At 36.6% G+C, this 19,829-nt stretch overlaps 5 protein-coding genes across 5 annotated transcripts; all 5 read left to right on the plus strand.

The window, feature by feature from the left end:
- Positions 1 to 1,925: 1,925 nt before the first annotated feature.
- On the plus strand, positions 1,926 to 2,873 carry LOC129104949 (olfactory receptor 52D1-like). The gene has a single exon (XM_054615814.1). It carries the CDS (start codon positions 1,932 to 1,934, stop codon positions 2,871 to 2,873), a length of 942 nt encoding a protein of 313 aa, XP_054471789.1. The 5' UTR covers positions 1,926 to 1,931.
- A 2,812-nt stretch (positions 2,874 to 5,685) lies between these two features.
- Positions 5,686 to 8,495, plus strand: LOC129104950 (olfactory receptor 4E1-like). The gene is made up of 3 exons (XM_054615815.1): positions 5,686 to 6,605; positions 7,886 to 7,972; positions 8,426 to 8,495. Exons 1-3 carry the CDS (start codon positions 5,704 to 5,706, stop codon positions 8,493 to 8,495), a joined length of 1,059 nt encoding a protein of 352 aa, XP_054471790.1. The 5' UTR covers positions 5,686 to 5,703.
- Positions 8,496 to 9,786: 1,291 nt separating this feature from the next.
- LOC129104951 (olfactory receptor 2K2-like) lies at positions 9,787 to 13,389 on the plus strand. Its single transcript, XM_054615816.1, has 2 exons — positions 9,787 to 10,720; positions 13,298 to 13,389. Exons 1-2 carry the CDS (start codon positions 9,805 to 9,807, stop codon positions 13,387 to 13,389), a joined length of 1,008 nt encoding a protein of 335 aa, XP_054471791.1. The 5' UTR covers positions 9,787 to 9,804.
- A 1,349-nt stretch (positions 13,390 to 14,738) lies between these two features.
- On the plus strand, positions 14,739 to 16,298 carry LOC129105059 (olfactory receptor 142-like). The gene is made up of 2 exons (XM_054615932.1): positions 14,739 to 15,649; positions 16,274 to 16,298. Exons 1-2 carry the CDS (start codon positions 14,739 to 14,741, stop codon positions 16,296 to 16,298), a joined length of 936 nt encoding a protein of 311 aa, XP_054471907.1.
- An 868-nt stretch (positions 16,299 to 17,166) lies between these two features.
- Positions 17,167 to 18,800, plus strand: LOC129104952 (olfactory receptor 1D2-like). The gene is made up of 2 exons (XM_054615817.1): positions 17,167 to 17,864; positions 18,608 to 18,800. The coding sequence occupies exons 1-2, from the start codon at positions 17,167 to 17,169 to the stop codon at positions 18,798 to 18,800; spliced, it is 891 nt and encodes a 296-aa protein (XP_054471792.1).
- Positions 18,801 to 19,829: the final 1,029 nt, after the last annotated feature.

Consider the following 19,829-nt stretch of genomic DNA (forward strand, 5'->3'; position numbering starts at 1 on the left):
CAGAAGAAACATGCAACTGTGTGCATCAACTCCCTGTGCACTGAGAGAAGGCCACTAACATTAGATACTAGATGACAAAGGCTTTTGTAATCTAAAATTAAGTAAAAAATAAGTATTTATGTCACATCAGATTAAGTGTAGCAAAAATATCTGACCAAAATCTTCTGAATCACCACAATCATTGGATACTTTCAAAGGAGTAAAAAAGTTTTACTCCTTTGAAAGTACAGCTTTGGTGAACTTGAACGGACAAACAGCAGCTATCATATTTTTTGTGTAGCACCTTCCAATATTATGTAACATTACTGTGTATAAACACAGTAAAAAATGTATCAGTTCAGTATCATTTCAACTTAAACATAATTTCCATGTTTTTCAGGTAAAATGTAACATATTTTAGAGAGCAACCTGGATGTAAGGGGGGAAAAAAGAAAATGAAAGAACTGGTATCATGTTTTTTATCTTTTACATACATGGTCAACTAAAGTTAAAAAAGAAACAGCCAAGAAATATACCTTTGACAGGTGACACCATGTCTGACCCTGATCCCTGATCTAACACACCTTTAAGCTGGCTTTAAGTCCTCCTCACAGCCAAGCACAGAGCAGATACTTGGTGGCTTGACCCGGCCTTGCATCTACATTGTATCTGCTTAGTTGCACCCACTGGCTTTTTTAATAAACTTTTTTTGTTTCATAACACAATAAACATGAGTTACATTGGAGAGAGAGAGAGATTCATTTTTATGTTCTTTAATTGTGTTTATGATGGTATCAGTTGTCAGGAATATATTCAAGTGAAATCAGTAACAAATCCTTTTATACTCTTGAGGCGGATTGAATATCAGTCCAGAAAGGCTAGAAAAAGCGACACAACAAAAAGATTTGAGTGTGATCTGCCATGAAGTGCCCACACTGCTTACAGCATTGATTCAGAAGTCCAGTTTGTTTTGATTTGATTTTTGGGGCTATGAAAAACCTCACACAGTTCTGCACCCTCTGGCACCTCTCAGTTGTCCAGTTGCCATTTATCTCGCTCCACTAGTGTTACAATTGACCACAAATAAGCAAACCCTTGGTTATCATTAATGTTTCTACGCATGAATTAAGGTTTCTCGTGCCACAGTAAAGTTGAGGGCACGTTGTTTGGTAATTCAAGGATTGCAACTGGGCCTCCAGGCAGCATGCTGTCTGTTGTTGACGACTCATTAATTTGCTTTCTGTTCTTTGGCATTATTGCATTGATCTGAATAAAAGCTGTTTCTATACTGAGCCTCAATCCCCCCTTAAGAATGAGCCTTTCTGTATCTTTGTCCGTTTGTATAGTACGTTTACCATTTTTTGCAGATGTGCAGTGTCTACGGGAATACTGTATTTTTGAGGCAGATAAAATTAAATTCTAACAGCAATATATATAACAGTTGATATATATAACAGTTGAACTTCAATTGATATTTTTCTTCAAAATAAAATAACAAGTAACCAAGTGTCAGCATACACCCTTTAAGATTTACCATCTAATTTTCTAGATACAGTACATTTGTTTGTGTATATTCTCAGGGATCAAAACAACAATAATAACATAACATGAGTACTTCTTTAACTAATAATGTTGATAATCAGTATAATGATATTAAAGAGTGATTTATGACCAAACAGGGACAAAAGTGAGATTATTTCTATTGTTTAATCAGGGCCGGTAATTAAACTCTGGAGCTTTATAGAATCCTGACAGCTGATTGGAGAATGACGATGCTCAACAAAGAATAAAAGCACTTACATTGTTTATGGACCAGTGGTAAGTTATTCCAGATGTTGTGACTCATCTTTTGAGTACTGCGTTTCGCATATAGCCAGCTGAGGCAATCATTATCAAAGACAAGGAAGTAATTACTATCCGGTAAAATTTTTGTTTGATAAATAGGTAAAAAAATGATCAATGCAACCATTTTAAGTACATTTTCCTTGTTAGGATTAGATGACACGACAACAAAGCACAGAATGACTCTTTTCTCTCTGACTTTATTGTGTTACGGTGTGATTCTACTTGTTAATGGGGCTCTTATTGTTACTATCATATTCGAAGAAAAGCTTCATGAACCCATGTACATCTTCCTATGTAATTTGTGCATTAATAGTCTTTATGGGACAGCAGCCTTTTACCCCAAATTCCTTTATGATCTGTGGTCTAACACTCATGTCATATCTTACACCGGTTGCTTGTTGCAGGTCTTTGTTATATACTCCTATTGCGCAACCGATTTGTCTATTCTAGCCCTGATGGCATACGACCGATATGTGGCTATATGTCGACCACTGGAGTATCACTCTGTTATGACTAAACAAAATGCTCTTTTGATGGTGTGTTTCTCCAGACTTATACCTTTGCTTTGTAAGGCTGTTGTGGTTATAATGACATCCCAACTTAAATTATGTGGCTCCCACATAGAAAAACTTTATTGTGAGAACTGGTCAATCCTTAAACTTTCCTGCGGTTCAATAACAACAAACAGTATTGTCGGGTTTATCGTCATAGTTTTCTATTTTGGGCATGACCTTTTCATCGTGTGTTCATATGTGCAGTTAGTAAAATCTGTTTTAAAGTCGAGAAAGGGAAGGAGGAAGTTCATGCAGACGTGTGTGCCACATTTATTATGCTTGTTTAACGTCTCAGTTGCTCTGCTTTTCGACCTCATGTATGCTAGATATGGATCAAGCTCTGTGTCACAGGGTGTAAAGAACTTCATGGCCATACAGTTTCTCATGATTCCACCTATTCTCAACCCTATTATTTATGGACTTAAACTGACTCAGGTCCGCAACAGTTTTTTAAGTTTGTGTAAAGTCAACAAACAGTTAAAAGGATCAGGCTGACACATTGTGAAATTTAGTTTTTTACGTCAGCCGTTCTCATGAAATACTTGGAAGTATATCCAACTATACGTGAAGCCTCTTTCAATCTCTGCTTCCAGAATTTTGGTTGATGTATAGTAAAACACACACTAAAATCAGGCAGGGGCTTTCTAAACTCATAGTTCTTAAAACATTTAACGATATCTTTTGTAAATTATTAATCAGAAAAATACAACTCAAGTTTTTTGTTTACTCTTTCTACGAGAAAGATGTTGATTAAACTTCATGGTCATTCATCAATTTTTTGCTGCTGTTGTTTTGTATTATTGAAAAGTGTTAATATTTGTAATAATAATACTAATTAATACTAATACTTGTTCATTTCTATTGCCTTGAATACTTTTATTGTAATAAAACAGTTGATATAATTTCTGGGTATTTATGCAGTTATTGTATTTTAAAAGAAAATAATTATTCACGTATATGGTTGCTTTTGCTTCAACTGTTTTAATAGTCATTTTATATAGAAATGTGTTTAAAATCCTTATCAAAAATACTACTAATATAGTTAGGAGAAGTGGGCTGCTGTAAATCGCCAGTGGAGCAACTTAGGGTTCACTGTCTTGCTCAAGGATACTTAGACCTAACCACCAACCTTGTGATTATTAACGTTGTCTTAAATTACATCACTTACATCAAATAATATAGGGGTGCCAGAATTATAGAAATAATAATTACTTTATTTATATAGCACCTTTAAAAACAGAGTTTACAAAGTGCTTTGACAAAGCAGAAAAAGCAAGGCAATAAAACAACAGCAAGCTCAACAATGAGGCCCAACAAAGCAAGACAAACTGAGGAAAGAGTTAAACTCACATAAAGCAGTAAAATATTTAACATGGTAAAACCAATCGATGCTATATAAATAAAAAAATAAAAAATAAATTAAAGAATAATTAAGTAAAACCAATAATAAAATAAAGCATTAAAGCAACAACATCACTTAAAAAACAGTCTGTAAAAGTGGGTTTTAAGAAGTGATTTAAACGAATAAAATGTTTTAGCCTCGACTTTGGAACAACCAGAAGGGCCCCACCTGAAGATCTAAGGTTGCGAGCTGGCTCATAAGTGGATCAACATTTCTGCTACATATTTTGGGGCCCAACCCATATGTTCTTTAAAAATTAAAATCATAAATCATAAAATGAATTCTAAAACAAACAGTGAGCCAATGAAGAAGCCAGGATTGGGGTGATGTGATGTCGTCTGTTAAAACCAGTCAAAAGCCTAGCTGCTGCGTTCTGAACTAGTTGGAGGCGAGAGAATGAATTGTGGTTGATGCCAGAGAGGAGGGAGTTACAGTAGTCAAGTCTGGAAAACATGAATGAATGAATGATTTTTTCAGAGTGAGGGAAGATCGGTTTGATTTAGGAGATGGTTCTGATTCGAAGGAAACGAGACTGGACAACTTTGAGATGTGTGGTTTGAAGCTTACATCTGAATAAAAAATAACTCCTAAGTTTCTGAGAGTGGACTTTATGTTAACAGACAGCGGACCAAGGGCACTTTCAATGGGACTGATAGGGTTCGGGGGACTAAATAATATGATTTCCGATTTTGAGTTGTTGAGTTGAAGAACATATTGTACCATCCAACAGTTGATATCCTTAAGAAAGTCTAATTTAGCAGCTATACTTCTTGGTACATCAGGTTCCAAGGGAAGTTATATATGTGTGTCGTCTGCGTAGCAATGAAAAGAGACATTATGACCTTGGATGATCTGACCTAGGGGGAGCATGTATATGGAAAATAAAATTGGACCTGAAATTGAACTATGCGGTACACCACAAGTGATGTGCGATGTCGAAGATGAGTACTTACCTATGGTGACCGAGTTGGTTCTATCTGAAAGGTAAGAATAAAACCAACTAAGTGCAGCGTTGTGGATGCCAACCAATTTTTTTAGACAGTTGATTAAAATGACATGGGCGACTGTGTCAAAGGCTTCACTTGGGTCTAAATTATTGTATTATGTGTTTGTTATTGTGCACCAGCTCATAAAATAAAATATTGTTTTGTAGTGAATTACATTAGTTATGCTTGAAGACTCTTTTGTCTCCACATTGTCACGACCTGGCTCTGGGCCATGACAAATATGAGTCACACCGTGTTCAGAAGGACAAAAAAACGAATTTATTTGTGACAAAATACCAGAAACTTAGACAAAACAGGATCAAAAGGTATGGTATGTGAGTGTCAGTAGCATCAGTAATGTAGGGTGTGCGTGGAAGTGAGGAATGATGTGTGAGAATGTTGTTTAAGTGCAACATTAAGCCAAAAAAGAACTACAGCAACGTAAACGGCCATATCACCAACAGGGTACCTGAAGTGAGAGAAAAACAGGACACAGTGAGTAGTCTGGCCTAGCTTTTATATACCCCAATGACACCGGGCCCAGGTGTCAAAGCAAGCCTTGATTACCAGCCCATCCCACAATCAAGCTGATCAATGCCAGACACTACTACATGAGCCGTCACAATGTATATATTTAAGTCAAGAAAATGTTTGAAAATATAAAATTGCACACATTTTTTTTTGTTCTGTGATGCCAGCCAATGAAATGCCTGCAGTAGAGGAGGAGTTCCCTTTAATATCCAACTATAAAGTTCATAAACACTGCTCCCCACACTGAGACATGTCTCATACTGTATGTTTATCATATCAATGTTTAACATACCCAGAGCCTATCCCTGGCTAACAATGAATGTTTTAACCTTTTTAAAACATTGCATCTAGTCTTGCTGTTTATTATTTTGCTGTTTGAGGTTTGGTTTTGGAGAGTTTTTGCAAAATGAATAATACATCTAATATAGTTCTATTTTCACTGTCTGGCTTCAGCACCACTGCCAACTACAAAGTCACACTTTTCTCTCTCACTTTACTTTGTTATTGTCTAATCGTGGTGGTAAACGTGTCTCTCATTTTAACCATAATATTGGATCAAAACTTACATGAACCAATGTATGTTTTTGTATGTTCTTTGTGCATCAATGGACTTTATGGGTCCATAGGCTTTTATCCTAAGTTTCTCTATGATCTTCTATCTATTATCCAGGTAATATCATATGAAAGATGCCTTTTGCAAGTCTTTGTAATATACTCCAATTCAAAAATTGACTACTCTATTCTAGTTCTCATGGCCTATGACAGGTATGTGGCTATATGTCGACCCCTGGAGTATCACTCTGTAATGTCTGTGCAAAGGACTTCAGTTTTGCTTGGTTTGTCCTGGCTTGTACCCTTGTGCTGTGAAGGTATGGTTACAACTGCGACATCCACGCTGAAATTATGTGCATCCAAAATAGATAAACTCTACTGTGAGAATTGGTCAATTGTCAAACTTGCCTGTGGCTCAGCGCAAGCAAACGACATTGTTGGATTGATAATTATTGCTTTCTACTGTGTGCATGTCCTCTTCATTGTGTGCTCTTATGTGATGTTGGTAAAATCAGCTTTAAAATCCAGAGAGGGCAAGAGAAAGTTTACACAGACATGTGTGCCGCATTTCTTATGTCTGTTTAATGTCACTGCTGCTTTGCTCTTTGATGTCATGTACTCTAGGTATGGATCAGCATCTTTGCCACAGAGTGTAAAAAACTTTTTGGCCATACAATTTCTCATAATTCCACCAATTCTAAACCCTATTATTTATGGACTGATCCTGACTAAAATACGAAACAAAATGATATATTTGTGTGTGTTGGTTTGTCAAAGATTTAAATTGAGAGTCAAGGTTTGATATATGTAAGCACTCCAAAATCACTTTATTTGTCTCAACGCATGGCTGTTTTGTTCAGGTGATTTTCCCTTTTGTACCTTTTCTCTGACAGTTTTTTTTTAATGTCAATGACCTCCAAGAATTGTGGAGCACACTTTGTGAAAACAGGTTTCAGGTTGTTTATGGACAAAAAACGGGATAAAGGGTTATAGTTTGAAATACAGGTTTAGTGCTTTCAGATACACATAACTGCACTTTATATCATCAAAAGGGAAAATATATAAAATCAAATATTGTTTTTTTAATAGTTAGAGAACAGATTATACGATTATATGACCCTTCTGTGTTTCAGCTTCTACTATTTGAAGCTTACATAATGCGCTGAAAATAAGAAAATTATAGAAATAATAAATCACATGATTACATAATTATTTGTGCTAAACTCTTATCTAATGACCTTAGTTCCTTAAAAAACTCAAGGACATCTTTGTCAAATTATTCATCAGATAATAGGACAATATTGAGTCCTGTAAAGCACAGTACAGTTCTACAGCTTTGACTATTGTACAATGATGTGAAAAAGAATAGTATCATACTGTTATGAGGTTATTATGTCAACTGGCCCAAGTTTCTGGCTGGTAGACAAAAGTAATATCTACACCTTTGCTGAAATTATAAACTACACTATACTTTTATTAGGTTAACAAATTGGTGCTATTTCACATCAAGAAACATTTATTGGTCATCAAATAATAAAAACGGGAGGGAAAATGCAAACCTACTCTGGTGAGGTGCTGGCTTGCAGGCAGACATAAAAAAGCCACACACTCCTAACTCTGAAGGAGTATTATAATGAGCAAATGCATGTAATTATTTTCATATGTAGTTCCTCACACCAGAGAGAAAATTCATCTGGTTGTCAGAGTCGGATCTCTGGTCCCATACACTGTAATGAATTGTATGCAATTACATTGCATTTAAAAGTTCAAAATGTTTTAGATGCGCACCTCTATCTCTCTCTATATCTCTCTCTGTCAAGTCAGTGAATCATTAGATTGATTGCAGTGTGTGTGTGTGTGCGTGTGTGTGTGTTTAACCCATCTAATGCAGACATATATCTGTATACACAGTCACCTTACAGGGCCTTGCGCTGCTTATGCGGATAAAACGCACGTCCACATAAGGTAAAACATAACATTTTACGCTGAAGACTTGACTGTGTGTATGTGTTATATGATATGCAACTATGTCCTAGGTTGACCCCCCTGTCGACAATTGGGAGCAGAGAGCAGGACCGGCACCAGATCAGCTCCCAACCAGTCGATCAGCTCTCTGGCGCCAGGCAAGTCCTCGGAGGAGGTACAGAATCGGTGGTCATTTCTGAGCTTTTTTTCCGCTCATACAAATACAATAAAGCGATATAGCTGCCCCACTCCGGAAAATATTATATGGTTTTGAAAATTGCTCTGCCACCCGAAAGCTTCTGGAAAATAAAATCTAATAGTGTCAATACACCGGATACTGATAACATGTTAATAAGACAGCTTTGGGGATGATGTATTTGTTCACTTTTGACAGAGGCTCACTGTTTTTTGTTTAATATGAGCCTTGGCTGTGGAAGGCCTGCATTGTTCCACTGCTAAACAGAGGACATCCTAAACATAGTATAGGTCAGATATGATAATGTCAGTGATAACAGGCCTGTGGTGCTAACTGCATTGTCATGAAGGCCTTTGAGAGACCTGTTTTACAGCATCTGAACACTCTGGAGACTGATTTTCTGGATCTCCTGCAGCTTTGTGTACCCGGCACATGTGAAGGATGGCAGTTTCTTGGATGATGCTGGTGTAGAGAAAATCCACTGAAAGATGATAAAAACTAAAATGTGATAATAACAACAATACAACTTCGTCCAGAGACTTTTCTCAGGGACCTGTAGGTTACTTAATAACCATATTCAAGGATTCAAGGATAATTTATTGTCATCGTGCAACACATGGATGCACAACAAAATTCAGTTGTAGCCCATTTTGTAACACAACAAGCATACATACATAACAAACAAAACAAAACAAAAATAGCAATGAAGTCCTGTTGTGCAGCATTAACAGTGCTCTGATCAGATGGCGTCGATCATTGTGAGATTGACAGTACTCTCGCCCAATAGCGTGGGCTGGTGTTGATCCAGTCGCTGTATTAACGTTTTATTCACTTATTCGCAGTAGGTTTGCTAGATGTGTGTTACTTTATAGGATATGATAATGGAGCCTCCTTTCAGTGTACTTAATGTTGTGTTCACTCTGATCAATCTCTAATCGCATCAGAAACATGTTGGCTAAAACATAAGCAGCCAGCTCTGACAGATTTTAGTTTTTGCAGTCCCCACATGGTATCTCTGTAGCTGCATTCGCCCTGATGTGTAGTTACATTTTTGAGGAGACACACGTTAACTACACCGTAGCTCATGAATTACATCCTGTCTGAATCGGGGGGATCTCACACACTCCAGTCCATTCAGACGAGTCACCACGACCTCAGCATGACACAATGGGGAACGCTCCCCAGATGTAAACCTTCAACGGAGCTGACCTCTTGAGCTCCAGAAGGTAACATTGCTCTGGACTAGAGGGGGAATATTGATATGTGTTGTTTGTCACAGGTCAGGTACAATTTTGACCTTGCAAACTTCCTCTAAAGCCCAGATATATATTAAACTGGCCAATGAAAACATATATGTAGCTAAATAAAAACAGCAATGTAAATAAATTGCATCTGGATCAGTAATTTATATATTTGATTAGTTTTAGTAATTTCAGCCATGTAATTATGTTTTTTAACAAGTCTGATAAAACAAAAATGACTTTTAGCCATGAATGAGATCAGTGACATTTGTAGACTATTTTGTCTTATATTTATCTCAATAAAGACAATCTTCAATATATTTTTTTCCTTTGCCAGCCAATGACATACCTGCAGTAGAGAAGGCGTTCCCTTTAACAACCAACTATAAGTTTCACAAACAACGTGCAGCACTTACATTTGGACATGCTGTTTAGCAAAGTCAGAGCATATTCCTGGCTAAGAATGAGTGTATTTTTATTTACAGCATTGCTTTCAGTGTTCTAATTACTGTTTATAACTTTGACAGTTTTGGTTTTGGAGAATTACTGCAAAATGAGTAATACATCTAATATAGTTATTTTTTCACTGTCTGGCTTCAATGCCACTGCCAACTACAAAGTCACACTTTTCTCTCTCACTTTACTTATTTATTGTCTGATTGTTGGTGTTAACGTGTCTCTCATTTTAACCATAATATTGGATCAAAACTTACACGAACCCATGTATGTTTTTATTTGTAATCTCTGCATTAATGTACTTTATGGGACTGCAGGCTTTTATCCAAAATTTGTCTTTGATCTTTTGTCTGATATTCAAGTAATATCATACGAAGGATGCTTTTTGCAAGTTTTTGTTATATACACCTATGCAACAATTGATTATTCAGTTTTAGCTCTTATGGCCTATGATAGATATGTGGCTATTTGTCGACCCCTGGAGTATCACTCTGTAATGTGTGTGCGAAAGACTGCAGCGTTAATTGGTTTGTCCTGGCTTATTCCGATGTGCTGTGAGGTTTTGGTTATAACTTTGACATCTACATTGAAATTATGCGGCTCCAAAATAGATAAACTCTACTGCGAGAACTGGTCAATTGTCAAACTTGCCTGTAGTACAACGATAGCAAACAACATTGTTGGATTGATAATTATTGCTTTCTACTGTGTGCATGTCCTCTTCATTGTGTGCTCTTATGTGATGTTGGTAAGATCAGCTTTAAAATCCAGAGATGGCAGAAGAAAGTTTACACAGACATGTGTGCCACATTTGTTATGTCTGCTTAATGTCACTGCTGCTTTGCTTTTTGATGTCATGTACTCTAGGTATGGATCAGCATCCGTGCCACAGAGTGTAAAAAACTTCATGGCCATACAGTTTCTCATGATGCCCCCTGTTCTCAACCCTATTATTTATGGACTGATTCTGACTAAAATACGACACAGAATGGCGACTTTGTGTATGATGGCCGGTCAGAGATTTAAGTTGAGATTGAAGGCTTGATTTTCGGAATTAGTGTACTTTCCTGTCTGAAAGAGGCAGACTCTATCATCCACCCTGCACATTTTATCAAACAAGCTGGTTTCAGTCATCAAATGCATGAAGCAATACATAAAGCTTATAGTATGTGAGCACCTGAATCGAGTATAATACTTTTCTTTCCCAGGAGCAGAGCTCAAAGGAAAAACTGATTAAATCATCAGGCCAGAATAATAAGATCTGTATTAATCTCTGGCAATGACTAGTTTTTTAAACTGTTGTCAAATTATCCTGAAGATCATGGGAGTTTTTCAAGAGTTCAACTGATGTCTGTTTGATATATTTGTAACAAACAAATAAAATTATATAATATTGATATATGTGCCTGGCACCTGATATTGACTTGATTTTAGTCCATAGACAAAAATGTATATAGACACTTTACACTTTTTACAATATTGTACTTGTTGCCTGTGGAAATAATATAATAATTAATAATAAATATATTTATCAACGATCGGTGTATTCTGTCCTTGTGATGACGGCAGACAAAATCCACTAATATTCCACTGAAGTTAGCCACTTCACTCACACATTGAGCATTTATAATTTTTATGATATTTTGATAACATTTATTATAGACAGGGCTTCTGCACACTTAAACTATATATTATTTATTTTCATTATCTTGTTCTGCATCAGTTTATAGCTTTGCTTCACAAACGTTCATAATAATTAATCTTGTTCCTTTTTTTGCAGAATACATGGGTCAGACAAAATAACTAAAAACACCTTACAGTATAATGCAATCAAATACAACTGTCACCTACTGTTGTAGAGTGTACACATTATTACACAGATGGCCTGGTGTTGGCATATCCTGTTACTGTGTCTTAAACCGTGTCTTACAGGGGATTAAACTACGACTATGTATTTTTGTTTGGATCAGAAACAGATTTAAAGATTGTTCTCCTTTGGCTTTTATTTGGTGAACTTTATGTTTAAGAGGTCAAAGGCGGGCATTGACGATTACTCTTAATGCAGCTTAAAACTGATGGGAAATATAATTTTATTTGTGTGTGTTTGTATGTGCGTGGACCTTATGCCTCAGAGGGATGAATGATCAGAAATTTACAATCACAATGATACAATGCAAGTGATGTTATTTCTAATCTCTGAGTGACTTGCCTATTGTTTCCATAGCTAATGAAAGGCTGCTGTAACTGGTATCATTACTGTGACCTCCCTGGTGAGCCTCAGTGGAAAACAACGAGTCTCAGGGAACACCTAATGACTACAGCCAGCTAATTAAGATCCAACGGTCAAAACTGTAAGCTGCTAAAGAAATGCGTTGATGCTTTATATGATTAAAGAAAAGACAATTTCAATTATTGAGAATGTAATGTTTGACAGTGTTTTATTCTTATTTAACAGTGACTTTACCTGTTAACGACCAAAAACATGTAAAGGAGTTTTACTTCAATCATGAGTACCACCGAGGGGATACTGTTCCATAGAGAAATGGTCAACAGGTCATTAACTCAACCCTCCTCTGAGAGCAATTAATAAAACAACACCACTCTGGAGAGCCAGTCCAAGAACTAATTTACACAAACAGGTTTCTAGCCAGTATCCCTGAAGTTTTACTTACCCACTGAAAGCAGAACTAAATACATGAAACAAAGTTAATGTTCTATTTTACTTTAATACTGTTCTGTTTATTCAGCTGTTGAATTTGCATTCTTATTTATACGTCTTCACGAGTCTCGCTGAGTGCAAAACCCATTAAAAACTACTACGTAACTGAATTGTATGTATAATGCAATCAGGATAAAGCCACCATTAGCTACAGCTTTTAAATGTCCACAGTGCTGATTCAACAATTGTCATGCACAATGTCAAGTTAACCTTACAAGCTTCCTAATTTCAGATATATTGGATTGCATTATGTTGTAACAGCAATTATGCTTAATAAGATATGGTTTTCCAATCAGCCATAAATTACTTGTTAAATCTTCATTCTATGACATCATATGATTGCACTAAACTCATCCCTTGATGAGTTTTGTCTGCAGTTTGTGATGCTCTGACACATTCTTCATCATACATGAAAGACTGAAAGCACAGGATGCCGCTTTGTGACTGCATCTTCAGTGTACCTATATGCTAACACAAATGGTCCTGTGTAACACAACCGACACACACCCACTCTTTACCCTTTAACAGGTTGATCCTGTTCCAGCAAGAACATAGCGTCCTGCTGTGTAACTGTCAAACTTGAACAACTCCTTTAGTTCTTTGGAACAGATAAGGGATTTGGTTTGAAGGTATCCCTGCTAAGGTCACTGATCAACTGGGGTCAGCGAGCAACCGAGGTGCACCAACAGGGCAGTTAGTTCACACACCCTCCTAGCTGAGGGCAGAGCAAGCAGCAAAGCTGTCTTGAACTGCAAAGCCTTCAGAGGGGAATGCTCCAGAGGCTCAAAGGAACCTTTTACTAAGGCCTCTAGCATCACTGGTTGTTGCCTCCTGACCCCATGCAAGACTTGCCTCACATGAGGGCGACCAGGGACCTATGGAGGCCTAGGAGTCAAGCCTGTAGAGGACGGCCCAGAGTTGGCAAGCGCCTACCACACCCGCCTCATGAGACGGAGCCCCTAGAACAGGCCGATGGTCCAGGGCCATCGTGATAAAAGAAGACCAACATGCCTTGGTCACGCAGTTGCTATAGCGCCGTGTCCATTAATCTGCTATGGGTCAAGGGAATGTGAACACATTACCGCCATGCCTGTAAATACAGCAGCAGTTAACTTGTCCCAGCTTTCAATCCTTCTTGCTGAGGGTGAGCAGATGGCAGTTGGCAGCTGAGCTTTGATTTCTCCTCATATAGATGTTGAAAGCACTGAGAGACCGATGAAATCGATCCAAATTAGTGTTGATGGAGGCTCCCAGAAGATCATCCCTGTCCTTCCTTAGAAGCGCGGTGAGTCCCATACATCTCACCATGTACAGTTGGTCTTTATCCTGAGCAAATGCATCTGTCGCTGCGTCAAACTAGGCTTAAGTAGATATAGACAATGTTACTGCCGTTAAGTTAACAGCAACATGTAAAGTAGCAGCAACCCAAAACAAAAGGGTTTACCCCAGTATGTCTACTCGGCGGATCTAAGCACACATGCATTAACTGAAATAATGTTGATGGAAAAGGGAGAATAAGGTAACTTTTATAGGAAACAGGAAGTTGACTGCATTTTGAATAGCTATGCAGGGCGGGTCTTGGATTCATAATAACGCTATTTAGAGACGTTGCTAAATGCTCAACCACTTTAAAAACATCTTGGCAAAGCGCATCAGGAAAAATAGCGTGGTGCACCTGGGAAGCGGGCATATGTGTGCAACTGTTATTAATGGAAAAATGTTTTCAGAAGACAACAGCCAAAATGAAAACTTTCACAACATGAGATATAAATCCCCCCTCCATTCTTACATTCTTCGCAGTGCTCTTAAAGTCCATCAGCTAACTAGCTAGCTAGCCCTACCACATCTAACTGCATCTTGCTTGATTAAATTGAACGCCTGGGCCAAGTGTTACTATGACTAGTAATAAATTACTTGATCAATTTGATTATGTTACCATCATAACTCTCTGGAGTACAAAAACTGTGATGACATGTGCAGTCAGACAACATAAAAGACTCCCATTACCTACACCTATGGTGTGTCTATAGCTTTAACCAAGAGCGAAATGTAGAACAGACCTGAGGAATTTTGACCACTAGTTCAGTAAGTATAGTGAAACTGCTGTATGCATGACCAATATTATATCACATTATGTTACAATGCCAGTACTAAAGCAATTTATCACACAGCTGCTTGTATTTTCTTTACACAGATGTAAAGATGCTGCAAAGTCAAGTCAGATCACTGATTCCTTAAGACCCGAATGAGAGTTTGTCCAACAACAAAGACAAAAATTCTGATATACTTGTTGCTGATTTATTGTAAGTGTAATGGAAAACAGTACTGTTTCATTTTACTTTAACCTCACCATGTTTGTGAGCATTGGATACTACCGCTATCCTGTCTTTGTTTTTTGCCTCCTGATCTACAGCTTTATTTTATCTGCTAACCTTGTCATAATACTGGTGATATTTCGAGAGCGAACACTACACGAGCCCATGTACATGTTTATTGCATGTTTATCTTTCAACTCTCTGTATGGTTCTACTGGTTTCTTTCCCAGGTTTCTCATGGACATTTTGTCTGATACCCATATGATTTCCCGTCCTGCTTGTTACACTCAGATATATGTAATTTACACATATGCATGCCATGAATTGACCATTCTTGGCATTATGGCATATGATAGATATGTCGCTGTTTGCCATCCTTTACAATATCACAGAAAAATGACATCCAAAACCGTTTTTTATTTGGCAGCATTGGCTTGGATTTTTCCAGCCTGTGGTCTAACAGTATGCATTTATTTGTCTTCCCAGCTTCCTTTATGTGGTAATGAAATACAAAAAGTGTTTTGTGCCAACTGGAATGTAGTAAAATTATCATGTGTTTCCACTGTTGTCAACAACATTGTAGGTATGCTTTATACCATAGCTACAGCTTTCCTTCCCCTTTTTTTTGTCTTGTACACCTATTTCCGAATTGTAGTTGTTTGCTGGAAAAGCTCTGCAGAATTCAAAGGGAAAGTATTACAGAGCTGTCTACCACATGTTGTTTCATTTGTGATTTATTCCATCACAGGATTTTGTGATATTGCCTTGAGCCGGTACAATATAGAAGAAATACACCCATTTGTGGCTGTTATTCTGTCACTGGAGTTTGTTGTTATTCCTCCAGTTCTGAATCCTCTTGTTTATGGCCTTAAGTTACCAGAAATTAGAAAGCACATTTTAAAGATGTTATTGTGGTATTGACTAAGGATCAGTTAGAACCACACCACAGCTTATACATGCCTGTGATTTCTTTAACACAGACTATGGGAACACATCAGTCTACAGAAGCTAAGGATATTAAGTAATTGCTGAAAGAAAACATATTACATTTTGATTATCTCTCACAATAAAGCTAAAAGGAATAGGGATCATATCAAAGATATCATATGCGCCACAAATAATCTGACTGTTAAAATATTATGGCCACGTATTTGATAAAATAAATTCACAAAAAACCTACTGCAGAATGTGTTGTGTAAACATAAATTACTGTATAATTATTTTCCTGTTGACTTGATTAAATGGTAAACTGAACATGCTATTTCAAATTTTTCATCACATAAAATGTTACAAATCCTTATTCGATGTAAACATGTTTGGTTACAGCTGGGAAAATAAAAAAAGTATGATGGAAATACAAAAGAAATGAATAAATTACAATTAAAAAAAGAATGTTGGTAATCTGCATTACCTGGTCCCTTCCAAAACCCCAGTACACCTTACTTTCCATGCACACGAAACATATCAGCATTTTATATTTTAAGACCTCAGGTCGGGTAAGAATGAGGAGATTAGCTTAATTTTGATAACAATACAAGACATGGCCTAATCATATAGCATTATTTTATAAATGTGTTTGGTAATATATTCATTTTATTTGATTACAAACTGAAAGCATTAATTAATATGCTCCTTTAGAAATAAAATGCAATGCTGTTGTCATTGATTTGCTGTCACATGCACTGTGACTATATGGACTTAACTGATATTATCAGTCTTCCACTTAACATCTTTTGAGATATTGAAACAGGGGAGATGATTTCCAGGTTTATGGGAATAATACTGAAAGACATTATTAAAAGAGGTGTTTAATGATTCTTCACAAATGATCTCTTGTTCAAACCGAGTGTGTGAAATAAAAAATTGATACCATAATGAATGACACTTTAAATTTTAAAATAACATTTTCGTGAAACTGATAATATTTTAAATCTACACGGTTGATTTCTCGCTTTACAAATAATCAGAAGTGAATTAAAATGAAGGTATAGTAAACAAGCTGCCGTGGCAAAGTCGCTCCTTCTGGGCTTGTCTAGTTTGAAGCGCTACCAGAGTTACAAAACATATTTTCAGGATGTTTTCATGTTTTAAAAGTCTTTCAGAAACTCTCTCTCTGAAACAATTACTTAGAAAGTCACAACATTACGTAATATTGTAATATTATAGTATTTGACAGGGACAGACGTTATTTCCTGTTTTCGAATCGCGGACAACACCGTCGACATCCCTGATTGGGAGATTGAAGTCCCCAGTAACAGAGGGTTACTGCCAAGAGAGAATATAAACCACTGGTTACACATCATGTGAGGAGATGGGTGGGCACAGAAGAGATTGGACCTTTTTTTCTCCCATGAATTTCTCTCTGTTCAGTATGAAAATGAGAAAACTGTAAAATGCTATGATGGATAATGTTTCAGTAATAACTATGTTTACTCTGTCAGGCTTAAGTGGGACAACACACTACAGAGTTATTCTCTTTGCTCTGACTTTATTGTGTTACTGTGTGATTTGGCTGGTGAATTTGACCATTATTGTGACAGTCATTGTGGACAAAAAGCTCCATGAGCCCATGTATATCTTCATCTGTAACCTGTGCATCAATGGACTCTATGGGACAGCAGGATTTTACCCCAAGTTCCTCCTGGACCTTCTGTCTACCGCTCATGTCATCTCTTATGCCGGATGTCTTCTGCAGGGTTTCGTGTTGCACTCTTCAGCCTCTGCTGATTTCTCTCTTCTAGTGCTCATGGCCTATGACAGATATGTGGCTATATGTCGGCCTCTGGTGTACCACTCTGTGATGACTAAGCAGAGAGTTTGTGTGCTTTTGTTTTTCGCTTGGCTTACACCCTTTTTCCTGTTGCTCATAAGCACAGTAACAACTTCAACATCAAGGTTATGCGGCTCACATATACCAAAGATCTTCTGTGTTAATTGGTTGATGGGTAAACTAGCTTGTTCTTCCTCCTTAGCAAACATTGCTGTTCCAGCTTTTAATTATACTTTTTATTTTGGCCATTGTACGTTTGTTTGTTGGTCCTATATATACATGGTCAGAACATGCCTAAAATCCAAAGAGAACAGGAGTAAATTTATGCAGACATGTGTACCACACTTATTCTCTTTAATAGTAGTAGTTGGTTCCTTGCTGTTTGATTTGTTGTATATGCGATTTGGTTCAAAGGAGTTAACACAAGGTGTCCAGAATTTAATGGCAATGGAATTCATCCTTGTTCCCCCAATTGTCAATCCACTGATATATGGTTTCAAATTGACACGAATAAGAAACAGGATTCAAAGTTTTATGTGCAGTAAATGTTAATTATTTAGAATCATGTCATGAGTTAGTCTGCAGAAAGGAATCTTCTGTTTGCATATGTATGTTATTTGAAAGATATATCCAATATGTCTAACAATATTGTTAATACTAGACAATGCGACATATACAGTACAAAAGTGCCAACACAGCACAGAATGGAAGAAAGCAGATTAAAAGGGTCAACTAAATGTACCTTTATTTATCTTGACAATCAGGTTTTAAATGTTTCCTCAAATGTTTGTCACATTTGATACATTTTCAACCGTATGTGGCTTTCAATAAATATGTATCTTATCATGAAACGTATGACTTGTTTGACATAGATGTACTCATTTTGCACGAGTTATGGAGTATTGAAAGTGACTGTGAAAGTGAAAAAAGCAGCACACAGCGTGTGTAGAAAAGAACGGCTGTGTCTTTGGGGAACGTTTGTCAAGTAGTAGTTTTTGTACACACAACATTCAAAAGCACTCTGGAGTAACTTAATATCTAAAGCAGTGATTTATTTACCTCATTAAAAAGTTTTGTTACTACCACATTTTGTTTAATTTGTGATTCATTCCATCACAGGATTTTGTGATATTGCCTTGAGCCGGTACAATATAGAAGAAATACACCCATTTGTGGCTGTTATTCTGTCACTGGAGTTTGTTGTTATTCCTCCAGTTCTGAATCCTCTTGTTTATGGCCTTAAGTTACCAGAAATTAAAAAGCACATTTTAAAGATGTTATTGTGGTAATGACTTAGGATCAGTGAGAACCACACCACAGCTTATACATGCCTGTGATTTCTTTAACACAGACTGTGGGAACACATCAGTCAAGAGAAGCATATTGTAATATTGCTAAAAAAAAACATCTCTCACAATAAAGCTAAAAGGAATATAATCAGATCATAGATATGATATGCTCCACAAATAACGTTATAGATACAATATAATGGCCACGTGTTGTTCTCAACATATTTAATGAAATAAACTGCAGCATGTGTTGTGTAAACATAAATTACTGTATGTAACTTCCCTGTGGACCTGATTAAGTGGTAAACTGAACATGCAATTTCATATTTTTGTCACATAAAATGTTACAAATCTTTAGCTGATGTAAACAGTTTCGGTTACAGATGGGAAAATAAAAAAAGTATGATGGAAATACATTTGCAATACTTGAATAAACAAAAACAATAATACATAATTAGACCTCCTAAATAAATACAATTGAATAAAAAATTGTGGTAATCTGCTTTACCTGGTACTTTCCAAAATACCATTAAACCTCACTTTGCATGCACACAACATATATCAGCATATTTTAGGACCTCAGGTCGAGTAAGAATGAGGAGATTAGCTGAATTTTGAAAACAATACAAGACATGGCCCAATCATATAGGATTATTTTATAAATGTGTTTGGTGAGATATTTATTTTATTTGTTTACAAACTGAACAAATTAACTAATGTGCTGTGTTAAAAATAAAATGCAATGCAGTTGTCATTAATTTGCTATCACATGCACTGTGACTATATGTACTGAACTGATATTCAGTTGATATCTTCTCAAATACTACTCCTTCACCTGGAGACTAGGAGGTTTCTAGTTCGGATTCTGCAAATATTATAGTATTTGACAAGGACAGAGCATAAATGTCGGTCTGCAGGATATTTGTATCATCTGACCATTCATTTATTTAATTCAATCAAGAAAACTCACCAAAAAAACGCTCAAACAGGCCCTATTATGCTATTTTCCGGGTGCATATTTTTATCTCA

This window comes from Anoplopoma fimbria, chromosome 16 (assembly GCF_027596085.1).
Source record: "Anoplopoma fimbria isolate UVic2021 breed Golden Eagle Sablefish chromosome 16, Afim_UVic_2022, whole genome shotgun sequence".
Classification (NCBI taxonomy): Eukaryota; Metazoa; Chordata; class Actinopteri; order Perciformes; family Anoplopomatidae; genus Anoplopoma; species Anoplopoma fimbria.

What these genes read in the sequence shown, in the direction of transcription:
- LOC129104949 (XM_054615814.1), top strand. Translation starts at nt 1,932, where the DNA reads ATGATCAATGCAACCATTTTAAGTACATTTTCCTTGTTAGGATTAGAT.
- LOC129104950 (XM_054615815.1), top strand. Translation starts at nt 5,704, where the DNA reads ATGAATAATACATCTAATATAGTTCTATTTTCACTGTCTGGCTTCAGC. An exon ending in CGAAACAAAATGATATATTT is followed by an intron (nt 6,606 to 7,885) that starts GTGTGTGTTGGT and finishes ACTATGTCCTAG; the next exon opens with GTTGACCCCCCTGTCGACAA. An exon ending in GATCAGCTCTCTGGCGCCAG is followed by an intron (nt 7,973 to 8,425) that starts GCAAGTCCTCGG and finishes GATCTCCTGCAG; the next exon opens with CTTTGTGTACCCGGCACATG.
- LOC129104951 (XM_054615816.1), top strand. Translation starts at nt 9,805, where the DNA reads ATGAGTAATACATCTAATATAGTTATTTTTTCACTGTCTGGCTTCAAT. An exon ending in GACTTTGTGTATGATGGCCG is followed by an intron (nt 10,721 to 13,297) that starts GTCAGAGATTTA and finishes GAGGGCGACCAG; the next exon opens with GGACCTATGGAGGCCTAGGA.
- LOC129105059 (XM_054615932.1), top strand. Translation starts at nt 14,739, where the DNA reads ATGGAAAACAGTACTGTTTCATTTTACTTTAACCTCACCATGTTTGTG. An exon ending in AAGCACATTTTAAAGATGTT is followed by an intron (nt 15,650 to 16,273) that starts ATTGTGGTATTG and finishes TTTTGATAACAA; the next exon opens with TACAAGACATGGCCTAATCA.
- LOC129104952 (XM_054615817.1), top strand. Translation starts at nt 17,167, where the DNA reads ATGTTTACTCTGTCAGGCTTAAGTGGGACAACACACTACAGAGTTATT. An exon ending in TGTGTACCACACTTATTCTC is followed by an intron (nt 17,865 to 18,607) that starts TTTAATAGTAGT and finishes ACATTTTGTTTA; the next exon opens with ATTTGTGATTCATTCCATCA.